Source organism: Rhea americana, unplaced genomic scaffold (genome assembly GCF_003343005.1).
Source record: "Rhea americana isolate MKP2758 unplaced genomic scaffold, rheAme1 scaffold_37, whole genome shotgun sequence".
In the NCBI taxonomy this organism is placed as follows: Eukaryota; Metazoa; Chordata; class Aves; order Rheiformes; family Rheidae; genus Rhea; species Rhea americana.
The window spans coordinates 5,986,775-6,010,180 of record NW_028186501.1 but is presented as its reverse complement, the minus strand read 5'-3'; the positions used below and the strand labels follow the sequence as shown (position 1 = coordinate 6,010,180).

General features: G+C 41.9%; 1 protein-coding gene across 1 annotated transcript in view; it reads left to right on the top strand.

Moving 5' to 3' along the window:
- Positions 1-23,406, top strand: part of ADAMTS2 (ADAM metallopeptidase with thrombospondin type 1 motif 2) — a 186,529-nt gene that overhangs the window by 124,806 nt on the left and 38,317 nt on the right. Inside the window, exons 4-6 of the mRNA XM_085312680.1 lie at positions 187-389; positions 11,431-11,514; positions 22,417-22,573. Of these exons, the coding sequence (XP_085168806.1) occupies positions 187-389; positions 11,431-11,514; positions 22,417-22,573 (444 nt within the window). The remainder of the gene's footprint in view (positions 1-186; positions 390-11,430; positions 11,515-22,416; positions 22,574-23,406) is intronic.

Sequence of the window (23,406 nt, the reverse complement as noted above, 5' to 3'; positions counted from 1 at the left end):
TTCAAAGTAAAGATCTTTTGGCTGAGATTGCGCCGAAATATTATTGTTAATTGACATTAAGTGACACTCGGGCTGTTACATAACATTCGGAAAATAAACGCTGCTACGTTGGCTTTATACCAGCTTTGCTGAGACCTGACTCTGAGCCTCTGCTGGTTGGTAACTCGTTTGTGTGTTTGATTTCAGAGGCTAACCTCACTAATTTGGATAGTCTCGACGGTGTGTTGAGGTTTATCGAAGACCGAGTGCATAGCTCCAGGCGGCGCTATCGCCGACACGCGACTGATGATGATTACAACATTGAAGTTCTGCTGGGCGTTGATGACTCAGTTGTTCAATTCCATGGGAAAGAGCACGTTCAGAAGTACCTGCTGACCCTGATGAATATTGTGAGTACAACCCTGGTAACTGCCCTGTGGGGAGACAGTGAGACCAGAAGGAATGTAGGTTGGCTTAGCCATTTGAGTAAGACGTCAAAGATGCCCCCATCCATCAAAACATACTTTAAACATTTTAAGAGTCCCACCGCCAGCTTTTTCTTTAGCCCCTTTTCCTTCTCTTCCTTCTCCCCTGTTGGCTTCTCTGGAAGTGGCCTGGATTTTGCCCCTGAAATTATGTCATTTTCTTCAGTGAGGAAAAAGCCCTGCTTGTGTGTTTCAGTGGATGGGGGCACAGGGCGAGGGCCTAAGGTCTTTGGAAGTCATTTTACTTAAGATATGTATTCTCTTAAACTAAGCTCCTCAGGAAGACATGGTTTGGAGAACTGTGTTCAAATATGGTTGTATTAGAAACTTAAATTGGCTTACACATTTTTAGAACTACTCAATTCTTTGATTCCTCAACAATCACTTTAGGTCCCAGGCCACCTAACTACTTCTTTGTTTGCACCATAGTAAAATGTTATGCAGTATATCACTGAACTTTCTTAAGCTGATCTAGTATTTACTCAATGGCTGACATCTTTTGATTTCCTTAGTTAAATATTTAATCTTCAGAACCACTATCTGTGCAACAGACTATATACTGTCGTAGTGATGAAAGCAGACAGACACTAGAGAATATTATATTTGAAAGAACCGTTTTTCCTTTCTAAATGTCATCACAGTAGACTTGGCCATAAGCAGCCCTTTAGTACACCTGTCAGTAAGCAAGGACTCTATCTGGGGGGGAAAAAAAAATCAAATTTTGAAGAATCTTCTCTGTTATAGATCAGAATTGAAATATGTTTTGTTCTTTTGGCCAAAAAATGAGAGAGAGAAGCTCTGTCCAGAGTGATTGTTAGCCCTCCACTTCGTTGGCAGCTCCTTTTGAGATTACATTTGTCCTTCTCATTCTCATCTGGAACAGGAAGCTCTTCTCAATAAAATACACTTCTGTAAAAACTTCAGTTTCTGCAAACATGTTCTTAGTGAAACATAGTTGAGCAAAACATTGTAGGTCTGCTCTGCCTTTGACAGAATGTGACTGCTGAAGCTTAAAAAGAAACTTAGAGAATGCATACCTACAGTGACTTCTTGACACTGCAAGCCATGGAGACAGATATATAGATATAGACATATAGAAATATAGACAGAAATCCAGGCTATCAAGTACATTTTGCCTGGGATGTATTTTTTCCAAGATATGTAATTTCATTATGAGGCTTGTTTTCTTCTTCCTTTATTACATACTTTCAACAAAATATAAAATGTCACTGTTTTTCATTTTAAATGAGAAGTGGAATACAATTTAAGAAAATCTCTTGTGTGAAATAAATTCAATTGCACTGACATTTTATAACAGTATTGTAAATCCTTAGAAAGCTAGACTAACATTAGAGTTATAGGGTACTTAGTGTATGTTCAGATGGCTGTAAATATATATATTCCAACAGAAAGGACATAGTGAATTTTATTTATTTGTGTGGTTTGTTTCCTCTGAGGCTTAAAACAAAATCTACAGAGAAACAGATGTTTTTCTACTTCTCTAAATTAACAAGCCAAACAGGCTTAACCAGGAATGTGGCAAGCAGGCTGAAATAGATTAAACAAGACTCTTTACTTATCATGTCACTTAAATCTATTTTTAAGGAAAAAAGCATACAGTAATGGTAAAGAACCCATAAATGTTCCAGCTCTAGAATATACTTGTTCCTAATTTTAGCAAAGCTTCCAACACAAATTGTAAGAAATAACAACTCTTAAGCATGCTGTCTCTGCAAGTGGTTTAGAAATTGCAGCCTGTGTGACCATATCCACAAATGTAACAAATCTTGGCATAGGCAGTAAGTTGTTCTGTTGTGAGATCTGAGATAGAAACGTGTCTTTTGGGGGTCTGAGGATGTGTCTCTTCCCTTTGTGCCCAACATGTGGTAAGGCGTTGCTATCCCTAAGGCTCTCAGGAGGCTCTGGGAAGCCTTTGGGAATCATTAGGATTGTTTCATTCTTTCCTTCTTCAAAACTCAGCCAGTTCTTGACCACTATATTATAGCAGAGGGACAGGGCTGGTGGTGAGCAGTTCTCTCTTTCTGGCTCTCCGAGCTTTACTCAAGAACAGAGGAGCAACAGTTTGTTACTGCAGGATGGAGTGCCTCTAGAAGAAGTATCAGATGATGCTGGAGTCCCTTACCCTGCACGTCCAATCCCTTTTGATCTTCATCATGCATATCYGATCCTTTCACTCACCTCCCCTTTCATGTCTGCGGGAGCTGCGTCTCCTGGCTGCTGGTTTTGCACAGCGCAATGTGGGACGCGACGCTGTCTCCTTCCATCAGCAGATTGGTAGCTCCTCTAGCTCTTGCCTACAGTGCTAGAAAAATGCAAGGAGAGGTGCTATGTAAATGATTGCTTTGGTCTCCTTTGCTGATATCCCGTTGTTCTCTTTTCCAGCTCCCTGAGAAGTTCTTTTTACCCCTTTTTAGAGAAAAAGAGCGAATGTGAAAAGGCTTGGGATCTCTAGCTGTTAGGGGTTGTGTGTGTACAGCATGCTTCTGACTGGATGCATAGGTCCAAGAATACCTGAAAGAGAATGGACAACTAGGGAAAATTCCAGCTGACCTTTTAAATCTCGTGGAAGATCATACTATGGCCGTCAGACTGCATGTACCCTACGAGGTTGTGGGTACAGTCAGTTAGCATTGCACGGTAACACAGCATTAAGCATAAAATCAAAGACTACACAGTAAATAAAAAAAAATAGTAGTRGAAGTATTTGCTGGAGATAAGAAGTGATCAAAAAAGTTGAGTTTCTGTGGTTCCAAAAATAAAATAAATCCAGGTGAATTCTCCCTTGTGCCCAAACTGCTGAAGGCAAAATTCTTTGTCCGTTCCCATAATCGCTTTCCCAGAAACATCTCCCAGCATGGCTCCTTCTCCCCATTTTGCTTGATTCTGCTGTGTATGATGGCGCTAGCAGTTGTCCTTAATTAACTTTTCCCAGGGAACTTGGGCGGAACCCCACCACCAGCCCAATCAAAACAATATATTTTTTTCAAGCCAGTGCAATGACTTACTCAGTAAATCCATTTTATGCAGCTTAAGCGATGTGTTACAGTCCACACCTAAAAACCATAAAGTGAGAAAAAAAACAGGGGCTGGGTGTCCTGGCTATCTTGACTAGCTATGCTAATAGTTATCCCAAAGTTTGGAAATGAAGTCACGGTCCCAAACGAATGGCGATCGATGCCAGAGGATTTTTAACGCCTTGGGCTGCAGCCACGTATCGCCTGACTGTGCGCCAGCCGTTTCGCTGCAGTGAGCTAGGCCTCTTGCCACCCCGTTTTTAACCTCCAGATAGTTGCTCGTACAAAAACTTTGGTTTCTCTTGCTCCCCTTGCCCTGCTCAGCACCAGGGGGACATTCACTTCGGCTGGGGGACAAATGCCGTTGTTCTCACTTCGGAGACCCTCGGCTGCCTCATGCTTGCACCATATTCTTCTGTACATCGTGCTGCGTTTCTTCTTGGGTAGGATATTATCTTGCACAGTTGTCTGTATTTCCAAGTTTGAGCCCACACATTGCACAGATTAGATGTATTTATAGCGTGCAGGAGCACTGTAGCAGGCGAAAGAGATTTGGGGAGGTATATTGCAGCTTACAGTGTACACAAGAGCATGCATAGTAATATAATTTCAGCAAAACAGAAGGACAAAAAAAAGCAGAGATTTTATCTGCTTGTACAAGTGTTTGGGAAATTCTTAAAAAGTACTAGGCTAGAAACACCTTGTTTGTTGTGAAGCAAAAGGCTTTTCACCGTGGGACACTTTGAGGTTGGATGGGCATTAAAGAAGCAGAGTTAAAGTGTATGATTGTACAATATTTCCACTGTTCAAAGTAATGAAGTCTCATGAAATCAGCTCAACTGCAAATGTTTTTGGATGTATCCATCTGTCTTGACTTTAAATCTGCAACTTTCATCCCTCTCTCTSTAACTGATTTTTCCCAGTGAGGGCCCTGCTGTAACCTTTCCTTGTGTATTTTGYCTTCCTTCCTCCATTCCCACGACAGTATGTTTGAAGCTTGCATCGAGTACCTCATTTTCTAATGCTGACAGTTTTGCTCCTTGTGTATTTTCTGAAAGAATTTCACTAAAACCTATGTACTTTGATTTTAAACCATTTCTGGGCGGGAGGCAGGGAAAGCAGCTGTGTAAGGGATATATGGCCCAAAATCTTTTTGATGCTGAAACCCATCTCCTCAAAGCAGTTAGGTGCCTAACTACTATTATTTCCACAGGAGCTAGACCCTAAGTAGGATTTAGGCCTCACTTTGGGCTAGATTTGTCTGAGTATTTAGTCATTTACCTGCCACTGAAATCAGAGGGAGTCGGTCTTAAAAATCAGCCCCTGGGATTATGGCTCTCCCTGCATTTAAGTGAAACTTGAGCTCCRAAGCAAATGCATTAAGCAGATTTTCATTTGAATAACTGAAATCAATGGGAGATATGCAGCTGGGAGCTTGGGAAGGTCCCACGAGGCTTTCACCCGCATCTCCCAGCACCAAGCAGGTCCTTGGAAATGTGGCCCTGAGGCAGTCTGGAATATGTTGTGTGCCTTCTTTAATGGGATGTACACGATACCGCTATTATATGTGAGAATCCCGCTTTCGCGTCTTTGGATGGTGACGGATGAAGACTTTCAGGTACAGAGCAGCAAGTCGCAAATGTGAGGAAAGGGCAGAAATGCCATTGCATTTTAGCTTGACAGTTGGATGAAAACCTGCAAAGCTTGTCTAATTCGAGCTGTTGGAAAGGAAGTGGTGATTGAACACACTGAAATAATGATGCGCTCCATATTCGGAACCACATTTTCTATAAACTAACAAGCTTTTTTAGGACAGGAAGGTTATTTTGGTAATATAGAGTTGACTGGGCTTTTAAAATTAAATAACTTAAAAGTTATTAAATAATAAATCATTAAACCAATGATTTATATGCACACTTTAGATCTGAACTAGCTCTAAGAAATTCCGCACATAACAAATGCAAGAGCAGTTCTACTCATCTTAGGGATTTCTGTTGTTAGTAGTTGAATTACAGCTCGTTAAAATTTTAAATATGTGTATGAGAGCTAACTCCATTTTTAGATTGTTTGTTATAAASTAGTAGGTTTGACTTTTGGGAAGAAAAATTTTTGATAAGGCCTCAGAAGATTATTTTTATTCATTATTTTGACTGCCACACTATAGTGGATGTGAAAGTTGTACATTATATTGGATGTTCAGTAGGTCCCTTAGGAAATGCTCTTTCTGAGCTCYTAAAGGTTTTATTAGTTTTCACAGGGGTATTATTTCCAATGTCAATTAGATGAGCATTTCTCATGATTATTAAATGGAATATGCCTTGCCTGTTGTATGTAGCCCTGAACGTCACCCAGGTTTTGGTATCATCCCTAAGGAAGAGAATGATTACTGTTAAAAGAAACATTTTCCTTTACTCCAAGTATCAACATGGACTTTAGCTGTAAAGGTTGCAGTCAGGGGCTTTTGAGAGGTGACACTTGTGGTCTGCRTGATGGAGTGGGGATAATTAGAATCAGCTTCCAAATTTTGGACACTTTCCTAAACCAAGCCACTTAGATTTGAAGAGTTTGCCTTATTATTGCATTAACACTACATCTCCGTCTCTKATATTAATTTCAATAAAGTAATCCACTTAATTATTTTATGATAGTATAGCTAATTTTATTAAAATGRTCTTGAGACTGTATTTCAAACAAATGCTAATCCTTTTGGTGCAAACATAATTTATTTCCAGTGTTTAGAGAAATTTCTCTAAACACTGTGCTGTGCTTTAGAGGCAAAAACTGGGCAGTTCCAAGAGCCTGAGGGAGTAACTAAGAAAAATAAATTAGTCATGAAGTCAGAAAACAAAGTCTCTGACCTTTCTAAAGCCAGTGGTACAGACAGAAACGAGATAGAGCCCGTAACACCGCGCTAACGAGAGCCTTGCCAACACATCTGCTCGGCAGCCTGTTTCTCCTTTTGATCAGAAGCAGCTAACTTGGACTTAGCAACATCTACTGAGCTCCCACAGCCGCGAAGGTAAATCAGAACTCAGGCTGTGTATTTACATACAACACGCCAGATACTTATCTCCGTTCTGCAATGTACTTTGCCAAGCACTTCTAATCTCGCCTGTATGGCCTGTGTTTTTGAGCGGAATAGTAGATGTTTTCCAAAGCTGAGATCACAGTTTGACCTTTAAGTTTCGGCTGTGTTGTGTGCTCTCTTTATTCTTTYTTCCTCGTGGCGCTCAACGACGATTTGCAGGGGAAAAAAAGGAGTTCCTCTGAGGAAACGAGGAAATGCCGTCTAAGGACTGGAAAGGGGGACTGCGAGCCCTGGATYTTGCCTGATGACTTTCTCTGTGACCATAGTGTAGCCACTAGAGGAACTGGTGTAACGTTATTCCCATGGGATCGGGATGAAGCTTTGGGAATGTTAGAAAGGTTAGTTTGGGATCTTCAAATGCGTAAAGAAGGTGATGAAGATGGAAGAGGATAGTGTTGTTTGAAGTGGGAACACAAAAAAAAATATAGAGAGAGGGGAGTGCTTTTAGGAGGGCTCAGAGTACAAAAGCTCGTGCTCGGGATCCGCCAGGACGTCGCTGGTTCCTCGTCTGTAATTTGCAGCAGCCGCTGCTCGCGGCGGCAGGCAGTCCCTGGGCGCCGGCGGGCACCGGGCCTCCGCGCAGCGAGCCGATGGACGAGCTGCCCGTCACGCCGGGCTCCCGTGGTGCCAGCCCCTCTGCCCGGCGGGGAGCCACGCGCAGCCCCCGCTCTGCCCGCAGGGAATTTCTGCAACACGAGTGACCTACGCACGCTTGGCTGACCGCAGCGCGGGCTGGTTGGGTTGGATGGATCGGGAGTTTGTGGTAGCTAAAAGGRCAGATGAATAAGCTGCCTCTTGCGTTGTGCCCTCTGCAAACGCTTCGGCGCGTCCTCTGACGCCCGGGGCAGCCGGGTCAGATCTGTCTGAGGCTGATGGTAGCCAGGGGCTGGAGGTAGGAGATGCCCGTCAGCGGTCTGCGCTCAGCGAGGCTGCGGGCGTTGCGCGGAGCGGTGCAGGGTGCGGCTCGGAGCAGACCGCGCCGCGGTGGTCTGTGGTTCAGCGGGACGTGGCCGTGCCCTGTCCTTTGCACAAGAGAGGTTAGCAGGCACTGCAAAGCTGGAAACTCCTTCAGACTGCGTGAATGAGTTCGCCCGTGGCTTGCCAAAATCCGCGTAACATTGTTTCTCTTGTTGAGCATTAGCTTAATTGGGGATTCAGGAAACCACTTGACTTTCCCTAAAAGTCCTGCCAGCTTTATCAGCAGGTAACCCAATCTGCAGCAACACTAGCAAAAACTAGGCTCTTCGTTATTATTTGCAGTACAACAGTTTTCAAAATTCGCTTTCAGGATAGGTCTTCATTTTGCTCAATAATAGAAACTTTGCAGTGTTTCTTTTACAAAGCGTAATGCTCCTCACAAACGCTTGGCTTATTTGTTTATTTATTTATTTTTATGTATTCTACTTGGTTACTGTGTTGGCTTCAAATTTGCTTAGGGCAGAAGAATTATAAAATGAGAGAGAAGAAAAAGTAAACAAAGTCCTTTTTCTCCTTATGTGGCACCAAACTGTGCCAGCCTGGTTTCTGAACAACTTCTGTTCCTTTAGATAGAAGTGTTTTGTTTTGATTGAAATATTCCAGAAAAATAAACCACAATATTGGGTTGTCCCAAAATAGTTTGTGRCCTACAGTAGTTTTATCAAAGACCCTTCACAGTATTTCACTGTGCCTTGAACTCCTTGAGATTTACCCAGCCTTCTCCATCACCCTCTGTAAGTGCTGAATCACTGTGGGACATCTAACRAAGTTTAATACAAAAATCTTCCCTTGCTTCAGTTGAGGAGCTTTGATTCTGAGCTGCTCTTTGGGCACCCTCCTTTCCTGTGCAGCAGCGTAGTTTTGAACTTGATTCTTACTGAGCTAAGAACAAACAGCAGATCCACTTCTGATCTTTTTTTTATTGAGATAAATCAGGATATCCTACTGAAGTGYATGGAGGTACAGTGCTGCAAAAGTACCTTGTGATCATTTTCAGGCCCTTGTGTGTGTTATGCAGATATCTGAACATACATAGCCATTGACTGACGATCTGTGCCTTGAAGCATTKCAGCATTTAATTCAGCAGTTCTGTGTTGGAGAAGAGCTTGGAGCTTTCCAATTTCACAAATTGGTTGGATTTCGTGCTCTGTGCTATCATTTCCTTTAGGTAAACTTTGCACTCCTGTTAAAGTGACCTGTGGAAGTTTTAAAGAGTCTAAGCCAGGGTCTACGAATGCCTTTTCCATGTATGCGTTTGTCATGAACTGTTGAGAGCACATAAGCCTCAATCYCTTGGATTTTGTTTCTTTAATAACTTCCAGAAACACACAGGTGCAATTTAGGTCATGCTGAAAAAAATAGGCATTTATTTCAAGGTAATACTTACGTGCTGCAGGACCCTAGCAGTCAGGCTGCAGTTCAGCTTAGAGAACGGGGTAGAGGTTCCGTTCAGTTGCTGTGCAGAGAGGGGTTGGATTCATCCTTCCAAGTGAAATGAAGATCCAGACCTTCGACCTGACCTACTGTCTTCCACAGAATCCAGCATCCCGGGAGAGTCAGACAGCTTTTTACAGGGCTTACGTGTTTCTGTTGATTCACGGTTTGTTTGTTAGATGTCATTTGCATGAGCAGTCAAACAGTGTTTCCGTTCAGTTCATCAGCAGTTGCATGCCAAGTCTCATTTTGGCATGCAGCAGCGATACGGTTGTTCTGTTGCTTCCGTATTGTTAAGAGAGGCTTAGGTTAAATTCTGAAAGTTAATGAGAAAGTGGTGCGCAGCAATTTGGATTATGTGTTATGAACTAATTAAGTGCTTATTTATATGCTGTGTTTAGTGTCTTCTGCGCACAGACCTTCATGTTCAGTATTCATTTCACATATAGATAATTTACAGCCTATTTCAGCTTTGGAGATGCATGTATGCTCTTTCCAGTACACAGAGGATTAGGCAAATTAATATCCCTGCATCACGATGGTAATGCCCAGGACTGTGGCAGCGGCCAGTAAAAATCACGATGAAGCATCTGTGTCAGCACGCAAGGGTCTTTTTCCTGGGTGAAAGATTTTTCATAAAATCCACATCCAGAACTTAGGTCTTCATAATCTGTCTTCAATAATATCCCTGAAAGCAAAAAAAAAWTTTAAATGCGGGAATATAAAGCTGGTCTTCCCAGTCTCACTTATCCATGTAAATAAATGATCTAATTTCCAGCGGTACTGGTTGCAAAGCCRCTCCTCGCAGATCAGCTCCTCCTGCCCTGCAGCGAGAGCGTTGCTGCTGGAGGCRGCCGCAGGCAGGACGGGCTCCCGGCCGCCTGCTGCTAGCCCCGTCCGCTCCCCGACGGGCCCCGAGCCGGCCCCCGGCGTCCCGCAGCACCTCCCCGCCGCCCGGGCGGGTGCCCCACGGCCGCTGCTGAGCCCCGGGGGCTCCCCCACTGTCCGCGCAAGGTGCTCGGGGCTTCTGAAAACCTGCACTCTCACCAGGCATAAAGTTAGGCTCTGCTATCCAAAGATATTGATGAATGAATTAAAGTTCGCTTCAGAACATCGATGGAGATTGCTTAGTAAAACCTACATTGATGCATTTAATTTTAATGATTTTTACAGAAATAAAAGATGAGCCATTAGAGCCAAGGCTGACCRAAGAAGCAGGGCATTATTTATTATGTTTTTAATGAAAAGTATTCTGGAAGTTACTTATTAGCTTATACTAGTGACTCCATTTTTGTCGGAAAAAATAAAATCTTTGTGCAGCCAATAAAGCAGTCCAGTTTGGTGCAGCCTTTATCAAGGATCTTGGTGGTAGAGGAAGAGGTCTCAGGAAAGACATCTGCCTCACAGGGAATCTCATCTGCCTCTTCTAATTCATAAAGCTAAATTCCTGCCGTTTGGCTTAGCACCTTGGCTCAAATGAATGGTCTCAAGCATCTGCTCATCACCGATTATCTAAATTGGCTTCTTTAGAAGTTAGTACTTGCCTGGCTTGCTTGTAGTGGTGCTTCCTAAGTAATTTTTATACATCCACATTTCATTCTTCTCTCTAAATACTTACAGCTCTCTTTTCAGTGGTCCTAGGGTGATTTGCCCATGTGCATGTTCAGTTATGCAATCTGGTACAAAAAAAAAAAAGAAAAAAAAAAGAAAAGAAAAAGAAAAGAAAGTAAGTTTTCTTATTTGTTGACATTCTGTAGATTTTGTTCTGCTTGCAAAGTTGAACGCTGATTAGCTTTGACTCAGAATCGAGGCAGCCCGTGTGGCCCCCGCTCTCTGGGGGAGGCATAGCCTCGTGTCAGTGYAATTCCGCGACTCCCAGGTGCAGGAGTTACGTGACGCAGCTGAGCTGACCTAGCGAACGGCTCTAACGAGGAGGCAGCGGCAGAGCCYGTCCCTCTGCTCGCCCCTCCGCCTCCCCGGCTCCATCCTGCACGGTAGAGAGCTCTTGCGGTTCTTGCTCGGCTTCGCCTGCCGCAGCAGCTTGCTCTGGGCTTGGGAGAAGGGCAGAGCCGTGACTCTCCCTGCTGCCGCAGCCGGTGCCGTGAGATCCGCTCAGCTGCATCTCACGGGTGCACCAGGGTGCAGCAAGCACGGAGGTGCGGGCGAGTCTGTTCCTCGGGCTGCAGCTGAAACGCCTGCGAACACCAAGTCTCTCATGGTGCTGCGTGGCTTTTAAATGGTTTCCTGCATGTCTGCAGACTGTGATGGAGCTTTAGAGTTTGGAAAGGGAAAATCACCCTCTCGTGTCAGTGGAATTTTGCCCTTTTTATATCTGATCACAAGTGATCTTTGTCTTAATGGCAGTGCGTTAAAGATAGTGCTTTAATTACTCACTACCCAGGCCGTGGTTAACATGAGCCCTCTGTTGCAGGTTAATGAAATTTACCACGATGAGTCCTTGGGTGCTCACATCAACGTTGTCCTGGTGAGGATAATCCTGCTGAGCTACGGAAAGGTAAGTAAAGGTTCATTTAGAAGGGAACTGAGATGTCTGAAAATCAGCCTTTTATGACCTCCATAGTTAGTGGTGACATGTATTGGTTTTGTATTTTAATTCATACATTGTCCTTAGAAGTCCAGGAATATAAGTAACTTCATATTTGATAAGGAATCTGCATTTATGGGTACATTTATTTGTTTACTGTGTGAACTGCAGATTAGGAAAATAATTTTAGTTTCTTTGCGGTTTTCTCTGTGACATTTTAAGTGGCCACTTAGCTCTGGCAATCTATCTTTTCAGATTTGTTTGGAATAATTCATAAAACATAGCAGGGTAATGACCGTTTTGGTTCCTAAAGGAAATATAAAGTACTGTGGTAGAATTCTGTGTTTGTAACAATAAACACATGCAAGATTAGCTCTGCAAGATGCTGAGTGCTACAGACTCATTCCAAGCACTCATTTAAACTTCTACTTAACATTGGTGAGACTAAACATGTGCTTAAAKTTAAGTGTGAACTCTGTGGGATAAGGGCCAGAAGACAAGAGCTTCGCAGATCAAATCTGTATTTAAGAATTCCAAGTGTTTCCTTGCTTTTTCCATTGGAAGGGTTACTCTCCAGGCAAAACTCTGGTAAAGAAGAATTAAATGCTACATGGTTTTCAAAAATACTGGATTGCTCAGTACCTCTGCCTTTTTTTTGCAGAATCAACACCAAATTCCATGGAAACAGAAACAGGGTGTTTCAAGTGTATCAGTGAAGTTACTGGTTAAGGACAGACAATTTTAGTGTTCTCTAGTACAGCAGCATGTGCAGCTGCTCAAAGAGGGATAAAATCTTATGTCCCTTTCTGTGACTGGARTTACTGTCACTTGCATATTCCTGTAATAATTCTTGGTTCTGCAAGACTCCACATRTGTTATGCAAATTGCTGAAATGTTGTCAACAGAGTGTCAGCTCAAGGTTAGTGATGCACCTCCACTGACATTCCCYGGTTTACCCTGCTCAACACTAGTTAAGAATTTTGTTTCCTGGTGCAAATAAGGGAGCTCTGAGTTCTAGTCTGGACTCTGCAAGAGACTGGTTACCTGGATTTAGGATAAACCATTCTGTCTGAGCCTCTCCATCCATGAGCTAAACATACCAATCCTCCTCCTCTCTTCCCCCTGTGATGTAAATGTTGGTTAAGTGTTTTGAACAGATGTAAAGGCGAAAGAGGTCACACTTGCCGTTTTGTGATCTGAAGTTCATGGTGTGTGTAGTTGCCTGAAATTATGAAATAAAAAAAATCCTCGTGATTGCTGTGACAACAGCAATTTGAGGGATTGCAGATTGACTAGTATCCCCCCCCCCCCCCAAAAAAAAAAAAGTATGGCAATAGTGGCAGAAACCATCAGAGTAAGAACAGGGAATAGTCACTACTTTGCTGTCCTTAATTCCATAGTTTTTTTGCAATTGTTACGCATGCCCATCTTTAGCTGTACGGATTGGTGCTGCTAGCAGCCTGAACTCTGATAACTTCTACTATTTTTCTGATGGAGGACTGTAGCTACAGTAGACTTTATTCCACCTTAAAAATTTTTAATTTGGGGGAAGAATAAAGTATTATCCACTGATAACTGTACTGATAATAATCTCATACTAACCTTATTCRGGAAGGTAGGATTAGTGCTTTAGTGGTCTAGGTGGCAGTGAGGTGCATGGGATGGAACATGGAAACCACTTCTTGATGAGTCTTTGGCCACAACATAAAAACAGGTTGCATGGTTGCAGGTAGCGTTATATAATCTRCTTGCAGATGACCTACTTCTGGATTCCAGATCCGTAGTTCACAGTAGACAGCATTTTAGTTCMTCAGTTATCGTGCTGGCTTCAGCAGAACTTTATATGGAATAAGGTGCCATTCTAATATCACACAATAACCTTAAATAACCATGAAGCTGTTTGCATTTCCACACTTGATTCTTATTTACACTACAAGCATTTTATGGCTTTCTGAAAAAGTAAAGTAGGTGTAACAGGTGTCGTCTTGGAGCTCCTTCACCTGATGGTGTGGACTCTACATGCCTTAGCTGTATAAGAATCAAGTTTTTTTTTATTTTAACATTCTAAGGCTCCTGATCAGAGGTCTAGTAAAGAGAAGTAGAATATGAGGAAGTTTCTCTTCAGAGCATTGGGATTATCTAGCAYTGGAGAGGCAGGGGAGAAAGGTGTATAGGTCTTATCTTCTGGACCTATTCTGTGGAATTAGAACAAAACCTTCAATATTTTATTATCCTGCTAGAATACAGCAGCACTAACATTTTTAACAAATACCTATTCAAAGTACATAGTAAAAGAAGGGTGCATGTACAAGTTAAGACAATACATGAATAAAGCAGCCTGCTTGGCTTCACAGTATGAAAATATTATCCCAGAATCTTGTTTGACTAAGCGTTGCCTCTGAAACCTTGCAGCTGATATCTTCAGACTTGTTTGCTTCATTGTAAGCAATTTATATATATTATCAAGGGTGCCATATAAATAATTCTAATAATTGCATTATGGTTCTGTAATTGGTAAAGTATGTACCAGTGATGTACTGCTTTTTCTTCAGGTTTATGACAGCATTCTGAGCTATTGCAAATTCTCCACCCCTAAACAGCTTTTTATTCTATTGGTTTTTTTAAAAAAAGAGGATTATATTATTTCATACAATATGTCATCTGTTGATAAGGATAATATGGACAATATTTTGGTTGTGTAGCAACCAACTTTTCGATGGTTGTTACTTGATCATACTCTATTCCTTGAAATGTACTTATTTTTTAATATTTTCAAATCAACACAGCTGTATATTCAAAATTTTCAATACTTTCATTAATTTCTGTAATAAAACATAAACATGGAGTGTAGGAAGATGTTCCATGGTGATGACATGTTGAAATCATTTAATGGGCAGGTTAATGGATAACTGCCCACTCGGTTATCAATTCCATGAATAACATGGAAAAATGTGCTGCAAAGGCTTCTCTATGCTGTGGGAGCTACTGTGGATTTCTCTTAAGCATTTTCTTTTCCTTGACTCCCCARATAGAGACTTTTTTGATGTGGGGAAATATGGCAAAGAAGTAAATAAGGTACATGTGGTGCATTTTTTTTCAAATGGGAAAAAGAAGAGGTGGCTTCCTTCTGCCTTTTTTGACTGCAGTAGTAGGAAGATTGGTTTTGAATTTTGGAAACCGTAGATGCATTTCGTAAGAGTATAATTCGGTGTTTAAGCAAATTATTCCATTTAGACTTATTTTGGTTGTAACAACTCTGAAATCCAACTAGCTCTAGAATACTCATGAAAATAAAGCAACCAATATCACCAAATGCAGAGGAGGTAGCAAGAGATGAGCTGAAAATGGATTAACAAAACCCAACTGGTTGTAATAAAATTTGTTTGGAAACGTATTTAAATCCCAAGCACCACATAAAGTCCTCTCACCACCTCTTTGATGGTGGACGAATAAAGATTATTATTCCCATTTTACAGCTAAAAAAACAAAGACTTGAAGTGTTGTTTTCCAAGGCCACGCGGAAGGTCACTGGCAGGCTGAGGATCAGAACTCATAAATTCCTGGCTTCCAGCCCTCCACGCTGTCCTTTGACAATGACGACTTTGTGTGAAGATGAACTGCCCATACACAGTGGTAGAGAAAAGCACGCACATTACCTACGATGAGTTTAATTAATACAGTTAATAATGAAAAAGTTTCAGCAAGACTTTTGCAGGAACTGCAAGCATTTCAGCAAATGCAGCCGCTGGGTAAATTCTTGGCTCCRTTATAAAAATCTTGCCTGGGATCAGTTAATGTTGTGAACGTTCACATATGGGCTACCTGTGCAACGTGAGCTACTTCGCAGGTAGTGTGAACGTGGCTGTGCCGGGCGCTACTGAGTCCTTGCCTGGTGCAACGTGGACGACTCCGTTTGGCCGTGTTCAGACTGGAATAGGGTGGGATGGGGTGAGGAATACTGAGTGCAGCTGGGAATGGCAACCAGCAGGGAGAGAAAGTCTGCTGTAGTTACAAGGCCAAGGTTGGCACAAGGACAAATAGTTGTACTCTGGCCATGTGTTAATTTGGCCAAATTGAAAGAGGAACCTGACCACCAGGGCAGATTGGGGGGGGGGAGGGGGAAAGTAGTTTTAAGATGGCAATTCCAGAAGAAGGTAGTATGGCATGGTTGCCTGCAGTGTCACAGGATGTGGTGTTCAGCTGAGAAGAGCTTTTTGATCGTGTATGTCTGAGTTATTAGCAGAACTCCTGCTGCCTGCATCTGGGGCAAGATTTTACCTCTGATCTTTTCCTGAAATTGTACTTTCTTTATCTCTGCTCTCTGACCTTTTCATGGCGAAGCATGATGAATGCAGGCAAGATGTTCTCAGTTTAGCCAGGCTGGAAAGCAGTGGTTTTGTCTGTGCCACATTCTCTCTGTTTCCCAGAGGGCAGCGGCATGGATGGAAGGTCAAGYCAGACTTCCCTTAAATCATGTGTTTGACCTGGCCAGTTTGCTGTCACCGTGGCTGGCAGGAAAGGCTTACTGCTCTGCCTATCTCTGCTTGTCATGGGAGAGGCATAGATGCAGGCTGACAGTAGCTGTGCCTGGCATCGTGCAGAAGTTATTGTATGATTACTACAAAGTAGTTACGGTTGGAAGGCACCTCAGAGATCATCTTGTCCAACACCTGCTCAGAGCAGGATCAACTAGGGGAGGTTGCTCAGGACCTTGGCTGGCTGAGTTTTGAGTTTCTCCAAAGATGGAGACTCTACAACCTCTCTGGGCAACCTTTTCCAATGTTTGGTCACTCTTAGAGTTTTTTTATTTATTTATTTATTTATTTTTATTTATTTATTTATTTATTTATTAAAAAAAAGCTCACCTTACCTTATGTTTAAATGGAACTTCCTGTGTTTCAATTTGCACCCATTGCCTCTTGTCCTTTCACTGGATACCACTGAGAAGAGTCTGGCACCATCTTTCTTAGCCCACCCTCATCAGGTATTTATACACATTGATACAATCCCCCTTGAGCCTCCTCTTCTCTAGGCTGAACAATTCCAGCCCTYTCAGCCTCTGCTTGAGTTGGAAGCTCACAAATGTGAATTGTTGACTATCTTAGTTTTCCRCTGATGTCAGTAGGTGCAGAAGATGCTTAGAAAGAGCCTGCAGAACTGCCACACCTTTCCCAGGTGGGAACTAGACCTTGCTTGTGTGTGTTTTCTTGTTTACAAATGCTGTTTATTATGTGAATTGTGGAACACCCAAAAGTATCAGCAGAGATCAAGCCCTAATCTTGCAATGTGCTGTACAAACATGTCTGAAGATAGAGTTCTTGACCCCAGTCTCTGGTATCTCCAGTAACTGATTCTGCACAGGCTGAGTTGCAAAGCYGAGACCTACATATTATTTCCTAGCTTGGCTGCTGCTTGTGATTTTGCACTCTTTTTATATGTTTAGATTAGGGTGGGGGTAAAGATGAGAGAAAGATATTGTCCTTCTTGTTTTTATCTGGATAAACTGAAGAATTGCCTTATTTGTATATTGGACTCATAACTTATAATTTTCCAGTGTAATTTGTTGGGACCTTGGAGAGTATAGAGCTGGCTGATAGCATAAACAGTGTTTTGTATTCCTAATCTGCTTACATTTATACAGAATTRGAGACTGAAAAATGTTTACAAACTGCTGCCATAAGAAGTATTAGAAATTCTTTGAATGCAAAATGCCAGTTTGTTGAATGAGATAWTTTGGTTAGTTCTGTTACCATGGACACTAGATAATTCTTTTTATTTATTTTTTGCTTGTCTTGTTCAGGGTAACAAAAGAAAATAAATGATCGAATCCAATATACAGTAAACAATAGAAATGCCAAGTAGGAGTAATGTAAACAGTGTGTTTTGTTACCCATTCAAGAAAGGAAAGCTATATTTTAAATTGTCTCCCAAATGTRTGCAGTGCTATGCTCCAACTTTTGCCACCATAATTTGAAGTCTAACAAGTTAAGTGTATTTCTGCTCCTTCTGGAGCTCCTGAAGAGCAGCAAAGCCTTCCCCGTTGTTACTCTTGGAGCACCACCTAATGGATGAGTTAGGAAAGGTCCTTATTTAAGATGGTCAGAAGCTTGCTGAAAATTCTTGTGTTCTTATCATCAAGTATCTGCTTATCAACATCACTGCAAAGTCATAGCCAATTACGCCAAATGGCAGATACGTAGAAGTCTTGATCAAGGAAAGCTACCATCACATGTTTGATGTAGCATGTCTTTTACATGCACTGTCAACTTGAACATTCTTGAAAAGTTTGGGTAGAATATAGACTAATTTTTTCTCCTGAGAAAACCTTACACTTGAAATTCTTAAAATTATTTGACTTACTTCTTATTTTCCAAACTATGTGCATGAGCATTTGAGGGGAATTCAACTTAATTAACTTCCAGGACAGCTTCATAAATAATTTGTTCTTCAGCGTCTTCCTAATAGAGACCAGAACATCACACCGATAACTACCCAGAAACAAGACATCTACAAAGAAAGTTCTAAGGCATCTGGATCTGTGTAGCAAAGGCCTTCAACCATTTCTTGCTGCCTTGCTTTGCCTCCTGAAACTGTAATTATGGTATTTGCAACTCAACCATCTTTTTCTTCTTCTTTTTCTTCTTCTTTATTTTCTTTCTTTTTTTCTGCTGCTTCCATTTAAGGAGGAAGAGAACTAGAAAAGAAGTGAAGGCAAAATCAGACAAGAAAGAAAATGGAAGGTATTAGTAGATGCATTTTTGCAGAACACGGCTCTCAAGCATTTCTGTAGGGCAGACTGTCCTCATAGCCCTCTGTGATGTCTCCCCACATGGGGATTTTTCTATCGGCCAAGGCGTTTCCACTTCTCGGCAAACGTCTCTGTTTCCATCAGCAGTTGTCTGAAATGCCCACAGATTTTTCTTGCTGTGAGAAGGAAAGTTTCTCTTTCCACTGGCAGATTCCCACTGGTCAGCTGAGTAATGCTCTCCACAGGCCTGCTGTCCTGTTCGGAAAGAGGTCCTTTTCAGCCAGCTGCAAGACTTGCATGTTCCTGGCAGCATGGGCCCATTCCTGGCCAACAGTAACACATACACCTCTTCTCCATATTCAGCTCTTGCCTGCTAGCCCCCAACCTGTCTCTGTTCACAGCCTAACAGAGAGGGATTTTTCCTTTACTTGCAGTCCTTGTTGTACACAGTTTACCTCTCTTCCTCCTTCTCCTTCCATTCACTTTGTCCATGTAGTATGAGGCTGGGACGTTCTGAGTTTGGCGAATACTCYCTATTGATTTCCAACGGAAAATATTACCAAGCGTTATCTGGTATCTCTACAAGAGCAAATTTTTGACCRCAACATCCTCTCAAAACATTACATCTGCCCTGTCTCATGGCAAGCAGTATCTGATCCCATGATTTCTTAGGCACCCTTCTGGCAGGACAGCAGGATTTATTTTCAAAGGAAGGGGCAGCAGAAAAAGTGGTCAGCCAGACATATAGAATAAAAATATTGTAGAGCTTTTCAGTATAAAAATAGCTTTCAGTATAAAAACTCAGGAAACCTCTGAGCCAAAGATCACTGGGGCCTGAGAGGTTGTTAGGGGGAAATACAGCTCTGTACTTGCTCCTCTCTAATTCCCTTCCCTGGGCCCCCTGTTGCCTGCTCTCAGTCGAGGATGTGTTACGTGGCTCTTTGCTCTGAACCAGTGCAACTGGTGAGTTCTTAGCACAGAGGCCGTAACTCGGATAGGCATAGGTGCTGTTCTGGTATCGCACCTCTTCGAGTGACACGCGGCGGAGGATGAAGCTGGGAGATCCTAGAGCAAATGGTGACATCCCGCTTACRTTGGTTTCTGATACTGAATAAGATAGTGAAGTGGTGCTTCTGTTGAGAGTTCTGGAGCGTGGAAGACCCTAGCAACATGCCAGCATCACTGCTGATAGTGCTGGTCTGATTTGGAAACCCTTGACAAGTTGCAGCAAGTGGATCTTCAACTGAAAATTCTCTAGGAAACAAGTGGGCATCTCTTTTCAGCTACTGTGCTATGGTGAAGAGAGAGAAGGCATTGGTAGACAGATGATATTCGTGCTCTTTTTTTTTTTCTTAATTTTTTACTGCAAGTGGATGGAGTTTTTCTTCCTCTTCCTTGGAAATCCTCCTTACTGATGTAGGACCTAGAGTTGCTATTTATATCTCTAATAAGCACATGGACTCTTTAAATAATTGATTTCCTACCAGGTGCCTCATTTCCTATTCTTGAAGAGCAATAAGGCTGAATTGTAGATGTGTCACTTTTCTTATGTTAAAATCACGTCATTGGCAAAGAAGGGAGGCCTTCAGCTGGAACATGTTTCACAGACTACTTTGCTTTCTGTTTCCTCTCTTAAACCAGATGGATTTTCTTCAATTTCCCCACCATGTTGCATGCAAAAAAGCACAGTGCTCCACATTAACCACTTAGGTCTGTTGCCCTTTGTTTACTTGAASAGAAACTCCAGAATCGCAGTTTTGATAAATAGGCCGTGAGAGAACCAGTGATTTTGCTCTCTATAGTGGACCTCAGTAGAAGGTGAAGACAGTTGTCAGCTAATGCCAGATGCCAGCGCAGTGCCCAGACTGTGGGAACTGCTGCATATGCTGCAGCAGACTGAGCTGTTCTCCGTGGCACATTCAGCATTCATCAGAAAAATGCTACAAGCTGCTGCTTTAGTTCTTTCTAAACCTGGTTGTCTGCTTTTGAGCTGTAGTCTACTGGCAAAGTTTTCAGTTTAGGGGTAGGAAAGAGGTGACAGAGGAGAACTTTATAACAGTGGTTACTTGTTGGAAATTACTGCCTTTTTTATATTCCATTCTTGTTTGCTGATCACACAGAGATGTCTTTGCAAATAGTTGGATACCCTTGAACAAAATACATGTTGGTAATGCATTCTTMCTGTGTGTTTACTGATCAAAGCATGCTATAAAATTTGATGGTTTTTATTTGCTAGGAAATACAGGAGGTCATTATGAGAAAAAGAATTATTAGCAAACAATTTTTCCATTATATACATGTCTTGAGATTTTTGCAACTTCATTTTACCAGATTCTTTGCTATCTGAAATCTCACGGTAGGAGTTCTTGGTGGRCTTCTTAATGGGATTTCTCTGAAGCTTTGGAGACATGAGACCAAGGTAGAGATAATGTAGACAGTAAGATCCATCAGTAATAAAAAAAACTCAAGACCTCAGCAGTGGTCAAACCACAATCTTGTGTAGCTGAATGGAAGTTTTGCTTAAAGGGTCAGGATTTTACTCTCTAGTAGTCAGTCAAGGTTTGTTTAAGTGTGTTCTTATAAACACATGCAGATGTGAGAAAGGCACCATAACTGTCTCACCATTTTAATATGGTTCTATTTCCATGGGAATTATGACTGGAAGCAACATGATCAGGCATAGTATTGTATTACAACTGTTTCGTTCCATAGTGGTATCAGAATCTAAGCTGTCTTTCTATTTGGTCTATTTATTTGTTTTTCTGAACATTTGCAGAATTGTAATATCCCATTTTTGCCAAAACCAGACCTCAGTTTGGCAGACTTTTCTTTTATCAGTTCCAGTTGTTCTTCCACCACTCTTTGAGGATTTTTCTTCCCATGTACTGCATACTCTGGGTACTCAATTGTGTACACAGCTAGAGGACATGTCAAATACATCTGTATTTATTTTCTCTTATTTTTGGCCTAGGCTAGATTTTGCTCTAAAGTAAGTATTGTGGAATGATAAATGCTTATAGTATAGTATAGGCATCTAAATTGTAGTGGTTTGTGTTATGATTACATCGTTGTCATGGTGATTTAATTTTTGCAAATGAAAAGCCAGGGTTCACATGTGTAGCTCTTATAAATCCTGGAAGGCCTGGGATGGGTCAATTAGTCATACATTTTATAGCATCCCACATACAATAAGGTTTTTTAAGCCTTAATAATGCACAATGCTAAATAGCATTTTCTAAGAAGTCTCAAAAAGTACTATTTTGCAAAAAAGCGAATATAATAGTTGGATTTCAAAATACCTTTCTCTTTGCACCACACCTAATACACATTAGCTCATTTACATCAGCCATGCAGTGACAGTGCAGCACCTATGCAACGTGTGGTTTGTAGGCAGAATGGCTTAGCAGAGCGGGGCGTTACCTGGGCTGTGTTCTCAACGTCTTTGAGTGTGCAAGGGGTTAAGGCAAATGCACTTTAAAAGGCAGTCTTTGGGAAAGTCTGTGTCTGAAGGCAATGGTTCAAGTACAGCTGAAAAACTGCCCTTAATTTTTACACTTAATAGAACATCTGGTTCAGAGGTCTGACAAAACAGCCTTAACAACTCAGTTGCATGGCAAAACTGGCTGAAGAACCATGGTTGTATGCTTGCACTCCACCACAGTTCCCATTGCTTCCCTTGGCTAATAGGCATTACCCTTCCCCGTTGGGATGAGTCTCAGCCTGCAAGCTGCCATTGCARTTCCAAAAGGGGCTACATGCTCTGTAAGAAATGGTATATCCAAGCTGGAATTGATGGCGCAAACTGGTGCCAGGATGGCACAGAAATAATGCATAGTGCACAATACAGTAGCATTTTTGTCATTAAAATCCACGTTGGTTTTTCCTTTCATTATATCATGGATCCTATGAACATGTGACAGAACTCATATTTAATATGACCTTGGAAATAAGCTATTTTCTTACTTTTTTGATCCAGTAAATTTTGTTCGGAAATTATAATTTTCTCTTTACGAAGAACGGAGTTTTAATAGAATTGGAATGTTTGATCAAGTGACTGTACAAATCGGGAAAAAAATGCCCAAGGTTAATAATAATTACTGTCTTTTTTTCCTGGGCATATTCAGTCCATGAGTCTCATAGAGATTGGGAACCCTTCTCAAAGCCTGGAGAATGTGTGTCGCTGGGCCTACTTGCAACAGAAACCTGACACTGGGCACGCAGAATACCACGACCATGCTATCTTCCTCACAAGGCAGGATTTTGGTCCATCTGGCATGCAAGGTAAGATGTGCATCAAGTTTTATTGCATGTCGAGACTTCTGAGCAGCATTTCTGTTCGTCACTTAACAAAGCTAATCTTGCAAAGTCTAATCATGTATCCTTTGCTTAGTTTTGGTTGACATTGGTTTTTTTTTTTTTTTCCTAAGAGCTCTGCACATGGCTATCTCCAGTTGTAACTCCTTCAGTTATTATTTTATCCTTTCTAACTAATAGAATTATTTATTGGATCATTTCTTTGCTCTTACTGAAGCCAAACAAACGGGATCCCTGTGTAAACAGTTCTGAAATTTCCCAAAGATTAAAGAATAGACTCTGTGTTTAAAAAGTCTCCAAATAACTGTTGCAGTTTCCAGTGGGATTGCCAAGCAGCATTGTTATGGAGAGGTCTGAAGCGGTAGGACTGAGTACAGTCCCCTACTTTTTCCTTTTCTTCAGGGCTCTGCCTCCTGTGAAGTCAGGTTTGTTCGCTGGAGGGGTAAATCTATGGACTTTCCTGTCCCTTTTGGGCTGGCCTGGTCTGCTGGCAGCACGAGGCTGGGGCTTTGCTTGCTTATTCCCCGAGGGTTGGAGCTGTGCCCAGCTCATGGGCTGGCACACAGCAGCATGTGATCACCTTTCCTCCTGTTGCCTCACATACTTGCAGGAGACCAGGTGGAGAAGGGTCTTAGAGGAGATAACAGTGTCTTGGTGAACCGTGAATATAGTTTAATTTGTTTGACAGATTTGTTTCACATATTTTATAGATGAGGGAGCACGTTATTAAATGTTTGAGGCAGAGGTCTCTTACCTTCCAGAGAAGCACTTCAACAGTATTTGTATCCCAGCGGGGAAGA